Genomic DNA, 19,055 nt, shown 5'->3' with positions numbered 1-19,055 from the left:
CCACAACGTTCATCACACAACAACAATCCAAACAGTCGACATAGCAGAACTAAACAAGCATTTGCAATGCAATCGGTCTCGCCTTTGGACCTTATAAGTGTTTAGCAATTCAACACATATATGACATCTTACAAACAACATACTTATTTTAAGAATATGCATTGAATTGCTGCTGCCTTGGGTGACCCTTTGTGAGCTGAAGAGGTATAAGTGCTTCTCCCATTGCCAGGCAACATATTTCTGAGATGCTAGACTCAGCAAAGTACTGAGCGCTTGCACCACATGAACCACCATGGTTTCACCATTCTCATGGTCACCTAGAGGGGTGCCGCTCAAGCTTCCTGGAGTATGGGTGTGAGTGGTGTTTGGATTTTGAAAAGCAACACTGGTCGACATATGTCAATCTTGAGCTTGTTTGTCATGATTTCCAGAAAAGGAGCATAGACAAACCTTATAATTTGTCCTCTCCATGATGGTGTTTTGCCTAGGAATAATAACAGAGGTTGCCAATGCAAGAAAAGGCAGAATATATTCCAGCTATGCCAGTTACCAATAGTACCATGTAGAATGAGGCCCTTTCAAAATCAAGGGTGAATCACAACACAAGTGTTTGCCTATTTTTAGTCACATGCATCCCCCTTTTAATACCTTTTTTGGCCCTGAATTGTGCTCTGTGACGTTAGAACGCTCCACAAAATGACTCTTCTCAATACCTTTTCATTACTGTTTTCTCCTTTCCGATGTTAGCAGGAGTTTGGTGCCTCGCTAGTCTCTTTGGTACTAATATTCTTCTTCAATCAGACCTGACAAGAGGATTTTTGAACCCTTCATGAGCGATTTCCTCTTAGCTGGAGAAATTATAAGAAGACACTTGTCAACTTTCACGCATATTAGATGTTCTGTGCAGTGAGGCACTGAGGCCACTGAGAGGAGTCGCCCTTTCTTCAGGCAGTCAGGAAGCGGACACACCAGACCTTCTCAGCGACTCCTCACTGAGACACTTAACAAAGCCATTATATAGAAACAATAGGATGCATGCAAATCCTTATATGAGGGCACGGAACTCAGAGGTGACTTGAACTACTGGGGAATAACATAGTCACATGGCTGGACTGGCCATGTGCCACTCTAGCATGTTCCAGTTGGCCTCTGGGATAGAGGGGCTGCTTTAAAAGTTGGATGCACTGATCCAACGACGAAAGCCTCCGTGGACAAATTTTAGTCTTGGACCACTACTGCAGTGTGGAGTAGGGCTCTTTCGGCACTTTGTATTCCTACTACACATGGGTCCCTGCCTTACTTTGCTTGAATGTCACTTTTGTCAACTTCCTCCCCTCCTTCCGTAGCTGTCAAGAGACCCATAAATACAAAAATGTAATAAAGAAATCAATACATTTTCTAAAAATTGCCTTTAAGCGCGGTCTTCCTTAATCAGTCAGTCCTTCACAGAAGGCATGTCACCAATGCTTCACGCTTCCTGGTGGTGTACTTAGAAGCTGGACGCCAAGCGACGCACAGCATTTTCAATGTTTGCAAGCAAAACATTTTGCAGCCAGCTGCTTTCTGAACTGAGACCTAAAAACGGAGGTAAATCCACTCTGATCAAGGTGCCTGGCAGAATTTTAAAAAATGGGCTCTCTGCGGAAGAAAAGAAATTAGGAATCAAAAGAGAAAAACATATGAATGCAGTTTACAAACGTGATACGTTTTTTTCTTTTCTTTTTCCCTTCTTTTCCTACACTCAGCATATGTAGAAACATATCAGAATAACAAAATAGTTATGCTAGAACGTACAGTTTCCTTCCCAGCCGATAAGCCATAATGAACACCTATTTCGGTTTAAATTGCTTCCGTGCAAACTGTAACCAGCAATGTCTTTTTGAAAAAGTATTTAGGGCCCGATTCACAGAACTAATTTAAGACAAAATCCTAAACTTAGTACCATTTTGGTATTCACAGAAGGCACTTACTCATTTCGGTATTCACAGAAGTTAGGAGTCCTAACTTTAGGACTCCTGAATGCCTTCTGTGAATACCGAAAGTCTTAAAGTTAGGATTTTTCTCAGTTTAGTAGTAGTATAGTTAGGACTCCTAACTTTAGGACTCCTAAATGCCTTTTGTGAATACCAAAAGTCTTAAAATTAGGATTTTTCTCAATTTAGTAGTACTAAAGTTAGGACTCCTAACTTTAGGACTCCTAAATGCCTTCTGTGAATACAGAAAGCCTTAAAATTAGGATTTTTCTCAGTTTAGTAGTAGTAAAGTTAGGAGTCCTAACTTTAGGACTCCTAAACTGAGAAAAATCCTAATTTTAAGACTTTCGGTATTCACAGAAGGCATTTAGGAGTCCTAAAGTTAGGAGTCCTAACTTCTATGAATACCGAAGTGAGTAAGTGTCTTCTGTGAATACCAAAATGAGTAAGTGCCTTCTGTGAATATGCAAATGGTAGTAAGTTTAGGATTTTGTCTTAAGTTAGTTCTGTGAATTGGGCCCTTAACGTTTTTCACTGGATACGTGTTGCGCGTGGATTTTTTTCAGACGAAAACTGAGGAGACTGATATTTAAGCCTGGAAACAACATATCAGCAAGACAAGATGGCAGGGAAAGAAGTGTGCATAGCCCCTATTAAAGTAACAGGGGTTCCCAAATCGGTGGGCGGGGGGTGGGGGGGACGTAAGTCCTTGCACCAGTGCTGACCAGAATGCGACTGCAAGTCTAGAAAGTGCGCTGGTTAAAATGCTGGAATACACTGGACATTAGGGTCGCTCGGCAGAAAGCCATTTACCTAGCTGTGACTTGTTGATTCTCTGAGGAGTTTTTTTTGCCACCTGCACATTTTAATGTGATGAATACAACAGGTCAAAGTGCATAATTAGAAGAGCGTCTTCCTGCTGTGTCTGTGCCTGGGACATCGGTTGCTAACAATGAAAAGTGAAAATGACAGGACCTGTAAAGGCCCTACAGCCAAGCTCCTCACCACATGTCACAAACATGTAACTGCAGTGCCTTCCGATGTAAAATATGCCCTACGAGCCCACCGCTTCAAGGAGCATATTTGTGTATTTCAAAGAGGGTTTGTCTTTTCAAGAAAACATACAGAAACTTTCTCCGCAATGTAGCACATTACGACTTTTAAACTAATAAATAGCACTTATTCTAAGGCTGTATTTTCAGAATACCAAAAACGCACGTGGCTTCCCATCTCAGCTGCCCTGGTTTTCTTTGCCACGTTATACGGGCTGTGTAAGGGAGCTCCATAATGGCCAAGGGTTTGCGTGCTTTGGTCTCAAGCGGTGACTTGTGAATAAAATAAACACAACTAGGTTGGTGTGTGAGGGTTCTTTTAGCAAACCCTTGTGGTGCCAGAGACTACATTATTGACTATACATTTCTCTGTGGACCATCTAAGTTGTTTATTTCTTAATTATTTAGGGACAAGGATGGCCCGGGCTCTGTCCTAACTCTCCCCTTTGTTGTTCTCTAAAATAAACACGTTGCGTGATTGCAGCCCCGTGTCCTGTTTAACGACTGCCTCTGCTGCATGGGAAATGTGTTTGCTAGCACTCAAGAAAGCTTGACTCAGGAATGAATATGCTTAGACGCCCTCGGTGAGGAGTACAGGCAGAGCTGTGAGGAAGAGAATGGCAGCGCGCCGCATTCATCTCCAGCAGACAGGCAGCTCCTTATCTCGTATAAATCCGCGCCTGCCAACCCGAGCGCCTGACGGATCCCACAGTTACAATGCTACTTACACTCGGTTTATCGTGCACCCGTGGTTTTTTAGGTCTCGGCTCGAAGGCTGCGCTTGTGCAGTCTCGCTCCGAGATTTAATGTTAGGAGTGGGGCTTGAACCCGCCCCTTTTTTTTACCTCTTCTCCATTGGCTGGCCTCTGAAATACTGGTCAGCCATTGGAGAAGAGCATTGTCTCTCCAAACAAGCCCCGTCTTTTTCAGATTCGGGGGCGTGTTTTTAACTTTCTTTCTCTCCTCTGGAATGTAAACATTCCAGCCAATGGCAAGAGGAGAGAAAGAAAAACACGACCCCGAATCCGAAAACGCCGCTGCGTTTCTCCGAGGCATTTCTGCTTGACCTCGGAGAAAGGCGGTGGTGTTCATGGCGTATCAGGCTCTCCAGCCCCTGAGGTCGTATTGCCAAAACATGTCTGTGCTGTGTGCTACGATGCCAATCCACAGGAGTCGATGAGGTGAGCCATGTCTTTAAGGGAGACAGACGTCTGTACCGCGGGCAGCCCCATAGAAGTGAAACGAGCGAGCCTTGTCTATAAGTATGCCATCTGCCGCGAAGACCGCCTTGTGTCGGTCAATGGAGGTTAGCCATGACAGACCCCGGAAGTCATGGACCCCAAAGGACCATACATACTATGTTTTACAGTATTTTTGAAGCTACTCGTTGTTTTGATTACATTGTGCACGCGCTTTTCAGGAAGTCTACTGTACTTTTTAATTTCACAACTTCCTACCGGAGCCGATTTAACTAACGTGTTGTTTCTGTGTGAAGCTTCGCGTACAAGTACAGCCATCCTACACCTTTTCTACAGCGGTGTTGAACTGCCGTGAAAAGTCTGGGGAGGTTATGCTTGCTAAAGTGCGTTTTCAGGTTGGAATACTAACAATGGTGATGTGCTTTGCCAGGAGTGACAACAGAGCCTAAATTGCACCCTCTCTCCGAGTATGTGTCTCCTTTCACCCTCCCTCCCCCATTCTCTCTTACCCAGCACGGCTCGCAGGTGCTTCAGGTGGGTCAAGACGTCCTTCTTCGGGTCCAGAACTTTCTGTGTAGATTTCTTGAGGTCTCCATGGTTCCTCCTGGAGAACATTCTGCAAGGAGAAGGTGACTTGGGGCAGGAGGCGCCCCGAGGGGCTGCAGGTGCTGTGGGTGAGGGAACACACACCTGCACTTAGACGCTGCCTCCTCCGCTGTGACTGTGTGCAGCTCCCTGGCTGCCCTCCCCTCTCTGCCCACTTACTGTCACTGCGCCCGCTCTCAGCTTCCAAAACACAAAAGAAGGACTATCCGCAGTGGTTGTCCGGTAGCGCAACTTCGGTAGCCATTTCGGAATGTCAGTCCTGACCGTTGACCAGCCATCTAAGAGCCGGTCTCCCTTTCAAAGCGAGGCTGCCTGCGTGGGCTATTACCCTCAATTACCAGTTGCTGTCCACTCTTCCTAGCTGTGGGGTTGAATTCTGAGCACTTCCCTTTGAAGTCACGATCCTTTTATGTGTGGCCGGACTCAGGAATTTAAGAAGAACCATCATACTGATGCTCAGAACAGTTTGTGGTTACTGCAGTGCTTAATTTATGAAAAAATATATATATAGAAGTAAAAAACATAAAAGTGCCAGGGCCCTCCTTAGGAGGCCCCTGCAGCTTGCGCCACACATTGCGGCTCTGTGGGTGGCTCTGTGTGTGTGTGTGTGTGAGGCTCTATGTGTGTGTGTGTGTGTATGTGTGTGGCTCTGTGTGGGTGGCTTTTTTTGTAGGTGGCTCTATGCGTGGGTGGCTCTGTCTGTGTGTGGGTAACTCTGTGTGTGTAGGTGGCTCTGTGTGGGTGGCTCTATTTGTGTGTGGGTTGCTCTATGTGAATAGTTCTGTGTAGGTGGCTCTGTGTGAGTGGCTCAGTGTGGGTGGCTCTGTGTGTGTGGGTGGCTCTGTGTGTGTGGGTGGCTTTGTGTGTGTGGCTCTGTGTGTGGGTGCAAATGCAATAGGTCTCGCATTTGAGAGAGATTAAGCTTTTGACATTGTAAATAACAATGCCGTTTCTTTAAATGTTTTAAAAACAAAAACAATGTCATGAGCAATGCCAATAGCTCTAACTTTAACAATGCCGAGACCATTGCATTGTAAATGCTTGTTTTAGAAAGGCTGTAAACCGTTCACTGAAATAAACTTGCTTTCGCAGCGATTGCGCACTGGCTGGCATGCGCAAACCCAGGGGGATTGAGACTTCACGGGAGGAGGCAACAGTACTGGAACACTCTCTTTGTGCACAGAGATCAGGGGGCGCACCAGTCACATGACCTATTCACAGCCGAACACAACTACAATGGATAAAACATTTGGAAACTCAGTATCCAAATCAAGCGGATGTGAAACCAAGAGCCGGCTGGAGCCACTAGCAAAATGAAACTAGGTGAGGAATAAAAACTGAAAACAAGGAGGAGGGCCATCAGACGCTGTTCAGACATTTCCTGTTGCGGGCACTAGGCCTACCCACACAAGTAAGGTACCATTTTTATCTGAAGACTTTGGGGAATGCGGAGAGGGGGGAATTTTGTGGATCCACGTAGATTCCAGAACTTTCCATCACAGAAAAGTGAGGAAAATGTGTTACAAAGTTTGAGGTTTGCAAGGGATTTTAGGTAACCGAACCTGGTGAGAGCCACAGACGTCACCCTCTCCTTGATTTCACTGGGTGTCTAGTTTTCAAAAATGTATAGGTTTGCTAGGTTTTCCTAGGCGCCGGCAGAGCTAGGGTTCAAAATCTCCATCTAGGCACTTTGCAAAAAAAAAAGAAAAAGGGTCAGTTTCACTGGAAAAATGTGGTGTATCCAGGTTTCGTTTTGGGCCATTTCCTGTTGCCGGCACTAGGCCTACCCACACAAGTGAGGTACCATTTGAGCAAATGATGCCCTGAGTGATGAGGTTGACCTTGCCAAGCCATACCTATACTACTGCAGAGGACAGAAGACCCCAAATTCCTCCTGAAAGATTTATCTGATAACTCTTCCCTGATTCTTTCAATTGACAAAGAATAAAGCGAATGGCAATCATGGCTTTTTGACTGAAAAAGTGCAATCTGTCCTAATGGCGGTGGGTTCTTCTGAATTTTGCCCTCTACTTCTTATTTCACTATTTTAGTGATTTTTGTAATACAATTGAAAAGATCAATACATTTTACATTGGTAAAACACGGAGTTGTCACCCTTAGTAGTGTAGGTCTACAGGGGACCAATGTTTCAAAAGCTATCCAACACATCTTAGCAAAGTGGCCGTTTATGGTTTTTACACACATAGCTTTTGATAAAAAAATATTTATCTTGCCTCTATTTATAAACACAATCTGTTGAACGTTTTAATTCATTGCACATATATTTAAAAATAGAAACATCTTCTTGTTCTTTATATGGGATGGATTCAAAATAGCCTATAGTGCGATGAATAATATTTTAATATTTGAAATTTTTTAATATTTCATCTAAAAACAGGTATTTAATTCCATAGTTTCCAAACAATATTGTTTCCCTGTTTTGTTTGAAGGTTTCTATTAATAAAAGCTCTCAAATCTTCTCTCTTTGTCTTTAGCTCTGTTTGGAAAGACCCACTGGCCAACGACGACCTTCCGGCCTGCATTATCCGTGGCACAGTGGTGGTGAAACCGGCTGCAGTGGAGTTTGCTTACACTACAGTCACATTCGAGGACAGGTCCAAAGAGGATATTGACGCAATCATCTTCTCGACAGGGTTCAATGTCTCTTTTCCTTTCCTGGACGAATCTGACATCAAAGTCAGTAGAGATAAAGTTTCTCTCTACAGGAACATCTTCCCACTGAACCTTGAGAAACCTACCCTGGCATTCATTGGTCTGGTCCAACCTATCGCTTCTATCTTGGTTACTTCAGAAATGCAAGCGCGATGGGCCACACGAATCCTCAAAGGTAGGTGTACAGTAGGACAGTGAGTCATAAAGTACAGTGCCACCTCAATTTATTTGACACGGTATGCGAGATACATTTTGTGCACCCCCTTTTTTCTTTTTTTCTAGCCTCTCAATGGGTTTTTGAGTGATGCCACAGGAAGAGCACATCTCAGGTGACTGCCAATGTAGTCCATGCTAACAAATGTCAATGTAGGGCCATTACCTATAAAGAGGTTAGCTGCAGCATTATAAATTTAAGATATTTTAATAAATAGGCCTATTATTTCCTTCCAAAACTACAAAACGTTATTTGGTAATTTAAAGAAAGTTGCAATTGATACTCAAAGGGTTATAAAATGTATTCTGAATTCACTTTTACTTCCGGGTAAAAGAAAAGACACAACTTTTACCTGGAAGTTGATATTTTTCAAAACATTGAACTTTACAGCAGGCTCTGAGGGATAAGTTTATGGAAAGCAGAAGTATTAGGATACGTTTTCATAACTCTGAGGACATCCTTCAAAAGCCATAATATTTGTATGTAAACGTAGTACTAATTTTCCAGGGATCCCTTCGAATGGGACATAAGCTGACCATGGAATGTTATACTTACTACTAACTATTTGTTTATGCTGGAAATTTTCTGACACAAAATGGTGCTAACTTCACAAGGCGCTTGTGGTGTATAACTTTATGGAGGAGTTTTTCTCCGTTGGAATTAATGTTGGCATATCAAATTATTTTTCTTATTGCTCTTTTCTTACTTGCTGCAGGGAGGTTAAGTGAAAAGAGTGGTCTACAGAATTGAAAATGGTCAACAAGAGTTATAAAAAAAATTATTAGTCTGTTCAAGCTGTTTTTGACTCTAGAGGTTCTGGATCTCAATGGCTCCCCCACGCCGCACAGCGCCACCTGTGTGCCCTCATCCCCGTGCTCGCTGACACTGCTGTAGGTTCGAGGCCCCTCTGCCTCGGTTGTGTTGCCTCGTTAATTGCTGATTGTACCACTGTTGTATTACTGTTGTCCTGTTCTTGCCCCCGTACCCCTTTTTGCCTTCTGTGCCCCTTATTTTTGCTTGCCTTGTGCCCCCTGCCTTTATCTCTGTGACCCGCTCCTCGCCCGTTTTTCCCGCCGCTGCGTCCCCTGCGGCCCCGCCCCCCTGCTCGCCCATTCGCCACCCCGCTCCTGCCTCCCAAATGCTCCTCCCTCCCACCTCCCCTTATACGGCGTCCGCTGCGTGGTGAGGAGAGCGACCCTTGACCCTGTTCACAGGCAGCTCGCTCCCCCACGCCGCACAGCACCACATGTGTTCCCTCATCTCCATGCTCGCTGCCACTGACACTGCTGTAAGTTCGAGGCCTCTCTACCTCGGTTGTGTTGCCTCGAAAATTGCTGATTGTTCCACTGTTGTATTACTGTTGTCCTGTTCTTGCCCCGTGTGCCCCTTTTTGCCTTCTGTACCCCTTCTTTTTGCTTGCCTTGTGCCCCCTGCCTTTGACTCTGTGCCCCGCTCCTCGCCCGTTTTTCCCGCGGCTGCGTCCCGTGCGGCCCAGCCCTCCTGCTCGCCCATTTGCCACCCCGCTCCCGCCACCCAGCTGCTCCTCCCTCCCACCCCCTCTTATATGGCGGCCGCTGCACGGCTGCGCAGGGGACACACACTCAGCAGGCGCACTGCTGGCGCGCCGAAGGCGCCTAAGGCAAGCCCATCTGCACCTGGCAACGCCTGGCCCGTGCCCAGCGCCAGACCCCCTGGTCCCCATGAACGCCACAACACCCGATGCCACTATGACGCCAACACCCTCCACGCACTCAACACCGTACGACCGCACACCTGCTTCCTGGCCGCCCCGAAGCACACCCAAGGACCCTTCTCCTGCTGGAGCAGCAGCTTCACCAGCCTCCGAGCCGCCAAATGGCCCACCAGGACAGGACGCAACCACCTCAAATGCATACTACTGAACACCCGCTCCGCACGCAAACACGCCGTCGAGCTCTGGGACCTGCTCGACACATCCTTCCCGGACGTCGCCTTCCTGACAAAGACCTGGATGAATGCCTCCTCAGCACCCGACATCGCCATAGCCATCCCGAACGTCTACAAGATCACCCGCAGGGACAGCACCAACGGAGTAGGAGGTGGAATCGCAATCATCCACAAGAACACCCTCAGGGTCTCGACCAGCACCGACGACACCCTCAGCACCGCCGAACACCTGCACTTCCAGATCCACCCGATCCCAACACCACCCTCGGAGGAACTCTCGTCTACAGATCCCCTTGGACCCCGAACTCAGTTCAGCGACTCCATCGCCGACTTCCTCAGAACACACGCCCTTGCCTACATGGACTACATTCTCCTCTGAGACCTGAAACTTCCACCTCGAGAACAACAACGACACCAACTCCACCACCCTGATTGACAACCTCGGACTCCGACAGCTCGTCACAACGCCCACCCACTCCGCTGGCCACACGCTTGATCCCATCTTCTCCGCAAGTCCCCACGTCACCCTCAGCCACACCACGAACTCCACTGGACCGACCATCACTGCATCTACTTCACCTTCACCTTCCGAAACCCCACCACGCACCACCGCACTCAACAGATCCCCCGCCGCAGCTGGAGCAAAATCACCGAAGACCAGCTAAACACCACCCTCGCCGAAGCCCAGCCCCCGACCCCACCGACGCCAGCAACTTCAGACGTTGGATCGACAACTGCCCCAACACTCTCGCCCCGATCAAGAAACCCTGCAACACACACACTAACAAGAAAGCCAGCTGGTTCACCACAGACCTCCAGGCCTTCAAGCAAACATGCCGTACACTAGAGAAGAAATGGCACCGCGAACAGACACCAGACAGCTACGCAGCCCACAAGAACGCCATCCGCAGACACCATTACCTCATCAGCCTCCTTCAAGGACCAACTCGACCACAACGCACACAACAGCAAAGAGCTCTTCAACATCATGAAGAACTCTTCAACCCCAGCTCCAACACCAACAACATCCCACCATCACAAGACCTGTGCGACTCCCTCGCCACCTTCTTTCATCGCAAGATTGCAGACATCCACGATAGCTTTAACAACCTGACCACCCCAACAAACACCAACACCTGCTCACCTGGACTAACATGAACAACGACGACACCATCCACTCCGGCTCCCTGTCAGACCCATGGCCTCACCACATCTTCAACAAAGCCAGCGCCGCCATCGCACCCCATCTCCGCAAGGCCATCAACATCTCCTTCGAGACCGCGACCTACCCGGAGAACTAGAAGCACGCCGAGATTAATGCCTTACTGAAGAAACCCAAGGCGGATCCTAAGGACCTCAAGAACGTCCGACCCATCTCCCTGCTTCCGTTCCCGGCGAAGGTCATCGAGAAGACCATCAACAGACAGCTGACCCGCTACCTCGAGGAGAACAACATCCTGGACCCATTCCGGGTTCTACAGCAACCACAGTACCGAGACTGCCCTCATCGCCGCCACCGATGACATCAGGGCCCTGCTGGACAACGGCGAAACTGCGGCCCTCATCCTCCTGGACCTATCAGCCACCTTCAACACTGTCTGCCACTGTACCCTACAACACAGGGATCTGAGACAAGGCTCTGGAATGGACCACCTCCTACCTCTCCGGCAGAACCCAGAGCGTCCACCTCCCCCTTTCCGAAACCTCCAAGATCATCTGCGGCATACCCCAAGGATCATCCCTCAGCCCGACACTGTTCAACGTCTACATGGCACCGCTCACCCACGTCACCCGACTGCACGACCTCAACATCATCTCCTATGCTGACGACACCCAGCTGATCTTCTCCCTCACCAAGGAACCCCTCACCGCCAAAACCAACCTCCACGAAGGAATGAAAGCCGTCACCGAGTGAATGAAGAACAGCCGTCTGAAGCTGAACTCGGACAAGACAGAGGTCCTCATCCTCGGCTCCACCCCCTCAGCCTGGGACGACTCCTGGTGGCCGTCCGCATTGGGAGCAGCACCAACACCCACCGACCACACACGCAACCTGGGCTTTATCCTCGACTCAACACTCTCCATGACCAAGCAAGTCAACGCCGTCTCGTCCTCCTGCTTCAACACCCTCCGCATGCTCCGCAAGATCTAGAGGTGGATCCCCACCGAAACAAGAAGAATGGTCACCCAGGCCCTCGTCAGCAGCAGGCTGGAATACGGAAATGCCGTCTATGCAGGAGCCTCGGCCAAACTCCTGAAACGACTACAACGCATACAGAACGCCTCTGCACGCCTGATCCTCGACATCCTGCACCACAGCCACATCACACCACATCTGAGAGACCTGCACTGGCTTCCCATCAACAAGAGGATCACCTTCAAGCTCCTCACCAACATACACAAGGCGCTCCACAATACCGGACCGGCATACCTTAACAGACGACTCACCTTCTACACCTCAAACCGACAGCTCCGCTCCGCCGACCTCGCCCTCGCCACCATCCCCCGCATTCGAAGAGCCGCCACCGGAGGCAGATCGTTCTCCCACCTCGCCGCTAAGACCTGGACCACCCTCCCCTCCTTCTACGGCAGACCCAGGACCTACTAACCTTCAGGAGGCTCCTCAAGACCTGGCTATTCGAGCAGTAGCAGCACCCCCCCCCCAGCGCCTTGAGACCCTCACGGGTGAGTAGTGGGCTTTACAAATGTAGTGATTGATTGATTGAATGGTTTGGTAGAAGAGTATAGTATTTACAACATCTTATTAGGCTACGAATATGTAGGTGTTCACAAGCAAGTGGTATGGAGGGGAAGCAGTAGAAATTAGAACAAAGAAATAGATTTGGAGCATGAAAATAATAGTTTTAGGTATATGCAACAAACTGTTACCCCCAAAATACACAAGATTATATTGTGACGTGGGCCAGAAGGTGGCCTACTGGTATGTGGTCAGACTGTGGGATGGTCCAGGCGCTCTTCAGGTACCAAATTGAGTCCCAGTGCAGACTGATGTATGGACACAGAGAGGCACATTTATGAAGGAAGGTTTGCCCAAGAAAATTCCAATAGATCTTTGGTCCTTGGATGCTGGGATGAGCTGCTGAACACAAGGGTCACGCAATGGTAGTACTGTTTCAAACCTACTGTATAATCAGAAGTGTAAAGTACAAAATTCCTTGATATGTATGACAATAAAGTGACTATCAATAAAAACAAGGTTATTGGTATTTACAAGGCTGTCCAATTGTTCAGTTTTCATTGCAGGGGAAGATCAATCAGATTGTTCTCTGGTGCTTCACTATTTAGACTATCCTTTTGGTGTTGTCAACGAGGTTTCAACCCTACTTGTAGTGTGGGGGTCTCATCAGGACAGAGTGTGCCTGGGGACTACGGGGAGTCTTGTCGTTTGGAGGAGCCAAGGTCAAGGTCTTCCTACCGGTGGATGAATTTGGGTATGGTAGTGTCACTTGGGGTTCCTTTATCACTCTCTTTTCCTCTTCTCAAGAAGATCACTCACAAAATCTAAAGCGTTGTAACGAAAAAGTATATGTTTAAAGTACAAAAATAAATCCTCCCTTTTTTACATAAATTTCCTAGTGTATCACAATCAAATTTAAAAAACGTGATTTGGCTGAATTAAGTTTAAAGAAAGATTTTCTTCTGGCTACTAACTCTAGACAGATGTGTTCTGTTCCATTATCATCCTCTCTTTATTAAAAAACACAGAATATACCTCTGATGATATGAATTTGTTTCCAAAATGAGTTCCATGTGAGCACTTGTCATAAGTTAATACTTAATACCCAATTTGCATGGACATATGGGTTGCTCTTGTTTTTTTAAAAAGATGACTGTAACAAGGCACTGTCTCATGCTTAGAGATTTCTTCTAGCATGTTAGGGAAATTAGTATGTATTCCTCTTCTATGGTTGACAACCTTTCAAAAAGAAAGTGCTACTGAAAATAATGATGGACCAGCCAGTCTAAATTGAGTGGTCAGTCGGACACTAGTTTTGTTGTTTCAATTCTTTATTGAGTTTTTCCATTACTGTAGCAAGAGAGGTACATTTAAAAAGAATGCACAGTCAAATCACCACACAGGGCAGGTAAACCAACAAGGTAAGATGCAAACCTATTATCCATTTGTAAACCAGGTCTCCATGAAAACCCCACAACAAATTAGGAGAAATATCAAAAATAAATGAGTATAAATCTTCAAGAACAGACACAGGAAGTGAGCTAGTATGCAACAAATGCTACTTAACAACTTAAAGGGGGGAGAAGGAAGAACACAATCATAAAGAGGGGAAAGGGAGTAAGGAAGCAAGCTTCCGCAGTGGGGGGAAGGAAAGGGGGAACACCCACATGTGAGGAAATAAAATAAGATGGCCATCTGTCCTCAGCGCCTTCCAGGCCAAGTCTTAACGACCCATCCCTACACCATGAAACTCAAGGAACCACCCCATCATAGAAAACAAACAACAATAAGGACCAAAGCCTGGGGAACCTCAAGGGGAATTGTCCTTGGAACGGAACTTAGGGGTCTGCATTGAGCATGATGTTGGGTTAGGTACACAGTAGACATCTTAAGTGTATGGGTGTGTTTGGCTCTTCAATCTTTAAGAAAAGATCCCCAAGCCTCTTAAAATATCTGCAATTTGTAATTAAGCATATAAATAAGGCGTTCAACGCATACCATGTTGTGCATGTTGTTCAACCAGGCCTGTAATGTGGGAGTTAGTGTTGATTTCCAGAGTCGCATAATTGCCAATTTAGCCACCCCTAGGGCAGCGGAGAGCCATGTTGAGTCACAAAAGGGAAGCCAGAAGTATCATGCAGGAACACTAACCAGGCAGTCAAAGGTATGTCTACCCCAAGATCTTTCCTCATTTGGTACCAAACTTGCACCTAGAAGGGTCTCATCCTGTCACATACCCATAACATTTTGACCATATTGCGATCCGTTATGCCACATCTCCATCGCCGTGAATCCACACTAAGAAGGGCATAGTGTTACCTTGCTGGTGACCAGTGCCAACGGTGGAAGATCTTAAAAAAGCTATTCTTACGGTGCATTTCCTGTAAACCTTTATTATAGTCCGCCAGTAGGGTATACCAGTCATCATCCAGGAATTGCATGTTAAGATGCGATTTCAACCAGGCCCGCAGTGCTGTGGATGTGGGAGAGTAAAAGCTAGAGTCCAGCAATGTGCTGTACAGCCCTCAGTAGTCCCCCATAGTTTTTCCAAGTGTGGATGTATTGATTAATGTTGGAGTTTGGGAGCTCAATATGCATCTTCCCCAGGATATATGGTAAGATGTGGGACAATTGAATGTATCTCCATAGCTGGGAGAATGAAATCGCAAATTTACGTCTCAAGTTAGGGAACGATTTGATGGAGCCATTAGAGACAAGGTCTTCAATGTGGTGAATACATTGAGTATTCCAAGTGGACCAGTGAATTTCCTCCCCACAACTGTGATGGCTGCATTGCTACAAAGAGGGGCTTTACAGTAAACACGGCTCGGTACTTTGTTCAGCCAGTGAGTCCTATGCCATGCGTACTGGGAAGTATGAATGATCGGGTTGAGGAGAGGAGTAACCAAAGGCATCGAGGTGTAGTAAATGCCAAGGTTCCCATACGTCTGCAAAATGTGATGCTCTAGCAACACCCATAAGGGTATGGACCTGGAAGTCAACAACCAGTACACAGAGTGGGCCAATTGTTGTGCTAATCATTATCCTTCCAGGTGTGGGAGACGTATGCTGCCCTTCTATGATGAGGTGTGGAGCATAGCTCCCTTTACTCTCGGTTTATCTGAACCCCAAGTGAAGCAGGAGATGGAGCACTGGATGCTCTGCAGGTAAGAAATCAATATAACGAGGGGCAGCATTCCAAAGATGTAGTTACATTTGGGGAGGAGATTCATCTTGATGATCTGAACCCTCCCACACATTGTCAGGGCAGACCACCTTTTAAAATCACGCACTATACGATCTACAAAAGGTTCGCACATTGGCCAGAACCATGTTTTCCAGACCTCGATTAATATGCAACCGAGATATTTTATAATGGACTGAAGCCATTGGAATGGTAGGCTACCCAGAGAGGCTGTCCTGGTGGATGGCATTAGGAACAGGGTCTCACATTTCGACCAATTCATCTTATAGCCAGAAAACTGGGAAGAAGAGTCCAATTGAGAGATCAGAGTCACTGTTGAGGCCAAGGGGTTTGATAATGTCAAGAGAATGTCATTCGCGTTGTAAAACTCATCCCATCTGTTGTGTGAATACCCTTAATGTTGTCATTGGATCGACCTGCAATAGCCAGAGGCACCAGAGCCAACAGGAACAGCACAGATAAGGGACACCCCTGTCTGGTGCCACGGTGGATGTCAAAATACGCAGAGTGAAAACCCCCACATGTGGCAGATGCAGTGGGAGCATAGTACATGCACCTGGTTAGTGTGAGAAACTTTTGACCTATGCCCTTCTTATCCATGGCCTGAAAGAGATGACCCCAATCGACAGGCTTTTTGGCATTCAAGGGAAGAAGGACCTTCTCTTCCACCTCGTCCCTCACCTGCCAAATAATATGCAAGAGAGTACGAAAATGATTGGTTGAAGAGCATCCGAGGACAAAGCCCACCTGGGAAAAGTCGATAAGAGTTGTGATAACTTTCTTCAAATGCGTCACCAGTACCTTTACTAAAATGTTAACGTCCTGGATCTTTCCCCAGTTTAGGGAGCCCTGGAATACGTGCCTGAGGAACTCAGCAAAGAGGTGCCTGTTGTCAGGGGCCTCCTGATAAACCGAGACTAAGATGAGGATGGTTTTGGCTTTGGTAGCTTTTTAAAATTCAGCCAGAAGGCCGTCCTCACCAGGAGCCTTCCCGGTGGGCACGAAATTGATTGCCAAGGTGATTTTCTCCACTGAGATTGGTGATCTGCATTGGCAGTTTTAGGGTGTTAAATAAAGTGGAATATATGTTTGCGGCTGGGGCGTTCCAGTCATGTATAGGCATGCATAATATTTCTGAAATTCTGCCACTATTGCCGTCTGATGGGTGACGAGCATCTGGATTGCAAATGGCAGGAATAATCCTAGAAGAATTTTGATGGCGGAGTTGGTAAGCCAACAACCTACCCGCCTTGACACCTCTTTTGTAATGTGTCTGCCATATGCCAAAGAGACTTTTCTCCGCCTCTTTGGGCCAGAGAATATTTAATTGGTATTTAGCCAGTGGAAGCTCCTGGACCAGGGACGGGTCTGAAGAGGAAGAGTAGGTAGGAGACAGGTACCCGATCCTTGCTTTCAGCTATCGCCTGGATTCTAAAATCCTCTATTTGGTTAGCGCCAAATCCCTCATCAGCATACTGCTAAGCACGGCCATCACTGCCACCCACAACATCTGTGCCAAGTTCACCGAGCCCCTATTATCTTCCAAATATCTTTCTACATATTCTGCAAGGCAACGTTTTGCCTCAGGTCCGTATTATGGGAGATATTGAAGCGCCAAGATCCTCACGGGGATATTTGCAAACCCAGGTCTAAATACAGCTCCATAAGGTCATGATCCGAGATGCCACAAGGGGTTATGTTTGCATCTGTTAAGTGTTGGGTTACTAAAGAGGTACAAAGGAAGTAGTTAATGCAAGTCCAAATGTTTTGGGGGCAAGAGGAGAAGGTGTAGTCTCTGGCTTGTGGGCGCATGAGTCTCCAAGGGTTGCAGATAGCATGATCCTGCATTAAGTCTCGTAGGGCATGCCTGTCCCCATCATGGTGCGTGTCTGGCCTGCCCAATCTGTCCAAGAAAGGGGCAAGTTTAACATTCCAATCCCCTCCAAAAAATGACTCTAGAGGTGCGAAATGATGTTATTTATGTTATGTTATTTAAACTTGTCACGCGCGTAAACACCCTGAGGTGTCTTGGCACTGAAGTGATATGCAAACACAACTGGATCACAGCCTAATTCTGGAAAAAACATGTTTTAAGACTCTTTCTAAAAGATGATAAATAATTCGCAGATCTAATGTGCATCGGGAGAGAATTCCAAAGTTTTGCGGTTCCATAAGTCAGGCTTGGGCCACCCCAATTGGAAGTACGAAACCTGATATCAGCAACCTACCAATCTTAGAAAGAAACTCAGTCTCTGGGGCATAAACAGAGCCCACATTTACAGTCATCCCCTATTTTGAGTGCTTGGAAAACACATAGCTACCATTGATGTTTGATCAGGTATGGATGGTTGAGGTGTGTTCTTGAAGGAGAGCAATGTCAGGTGTGTGTTAGCCCAAAAAGGTAAGAATTTTGTATGAACCAGTCTCTGTTCGACGCCGCCATAGCAGGTCATTACATATTTATTAATCCTGACTGTGTACAGATTCGATTCTCTTTGGTAGCCGTTTTTGCGATAGAGTTTTATGTATTGTGACTTATTTTAGTCAGCCTGATACTCATTTTAGCCTTGGTTATTTTATACCACGCGGCCATTGAGAGTCATTATATATTTCTTTTGGTCCTTATGTGAACTGTTTTGACTTTCTTGACATCCGGTTCTATGGCACTCATATACGTATTGTGCTGCTTTGTAACAGACTTAGACTCATTTTTGTCTTTGTTGATGCTTTTTTGTTTGCATTTTTTGTCTCTTCTTTCTCGTTTTTAGATACTATTCGCGCTCTTGTTTCTACTCATACAGAGCGACATCACAGGCACCCCTTATGATATTCTTTGGATTTCATTATAGATAACCTCTTTTTGTTATATAGGTATGTTACTTACATATTTATTTCTTTAGGACTAGGCATTTCCTGGCTTTTTATCATACCTTTGTTATTCTCATGTTTCGCTTTTTTTTTGTCAATCTAATTATTTATCAGACATTCTTTTCACATTTCTGCTCTTCAATTTCCTTTTTTCCATAATTCTTGATCTCATTCTACCTCCTCACAGAGATCTCTTTCTAAGTGACAAGGGTTCTTGGCATTTCGAGACTTACTATCTCACACCCTGGTGTTTTTACTTATCGGGACGTTGGCCTCTTTTTCGTGACTTTTGGTACTATGCCTATAATTGACTGGTTTCTTTCTTCACTTATATTTCTTCGGTTGGTCTTCCCAGATCATATTTTTAAATGTACTTATACTTATGTTCATGCTTCATGTTTTTAGTATTGTGACATATTGTATTTGCTTATTTACAGCCTTGAGAAAGTCTGTAGTACGAATATTGTACTGACGAAACACGTGTTGGCTGTTCTGCCTTTGGACTCTGACTTTGATATAATTATCAAATAAAAGAAAGTTTGGCACCACAAAACTTGGACCTTTCATCATACTGTATTGGAACAGGAGATTTCTACAGATGAACTTTTTGAGATTTATACATATCTGTCTCTATGTCTGAA

General features: G+C 46.1%; 1 protein-coding gene across 1 annotated transcript in view; it reads left to right on the top strand.

The window, feature by feature from the left end:
* Positions 1-19,055, top strand: part of LOC146833783 (dimethylaniline monooxygenase [N-oxide-forming] 2-like) — a 196,604-nt gene that overhangs the window by 149,650 nt on the left and 27,899 nt on the right. The window contains exon 7 of the mRNA XM_085601659.1: positions 7,326-7,678. Within this exon, the coding sequence (XP_085457785.1) occupies positions 7,326-7,678 (353 nt within the window). The remainder of the gene's footprint in view (positions 1-7,325; positions 7,679-19,055) is intronic.

Source organism: Triturus cristatus, chromosome 4_2 (genome assembly GCF_964204655.1).
Source record: "Triturus cristatus chromosome 4_2, aTriCri1.1, whole genome shotgun sequence".
Lineage (NCBI taxonomy): Eukaryota > Metazoa > Chordata > Amphibia > Caudata > Salamandridae > Triturus > Triturus cristatus.
The sequence above is the reverse complement of the archived record's forward strand: the minus strand, read 5'-3'. Positions and strand labels throughout refer to the sequence as shown.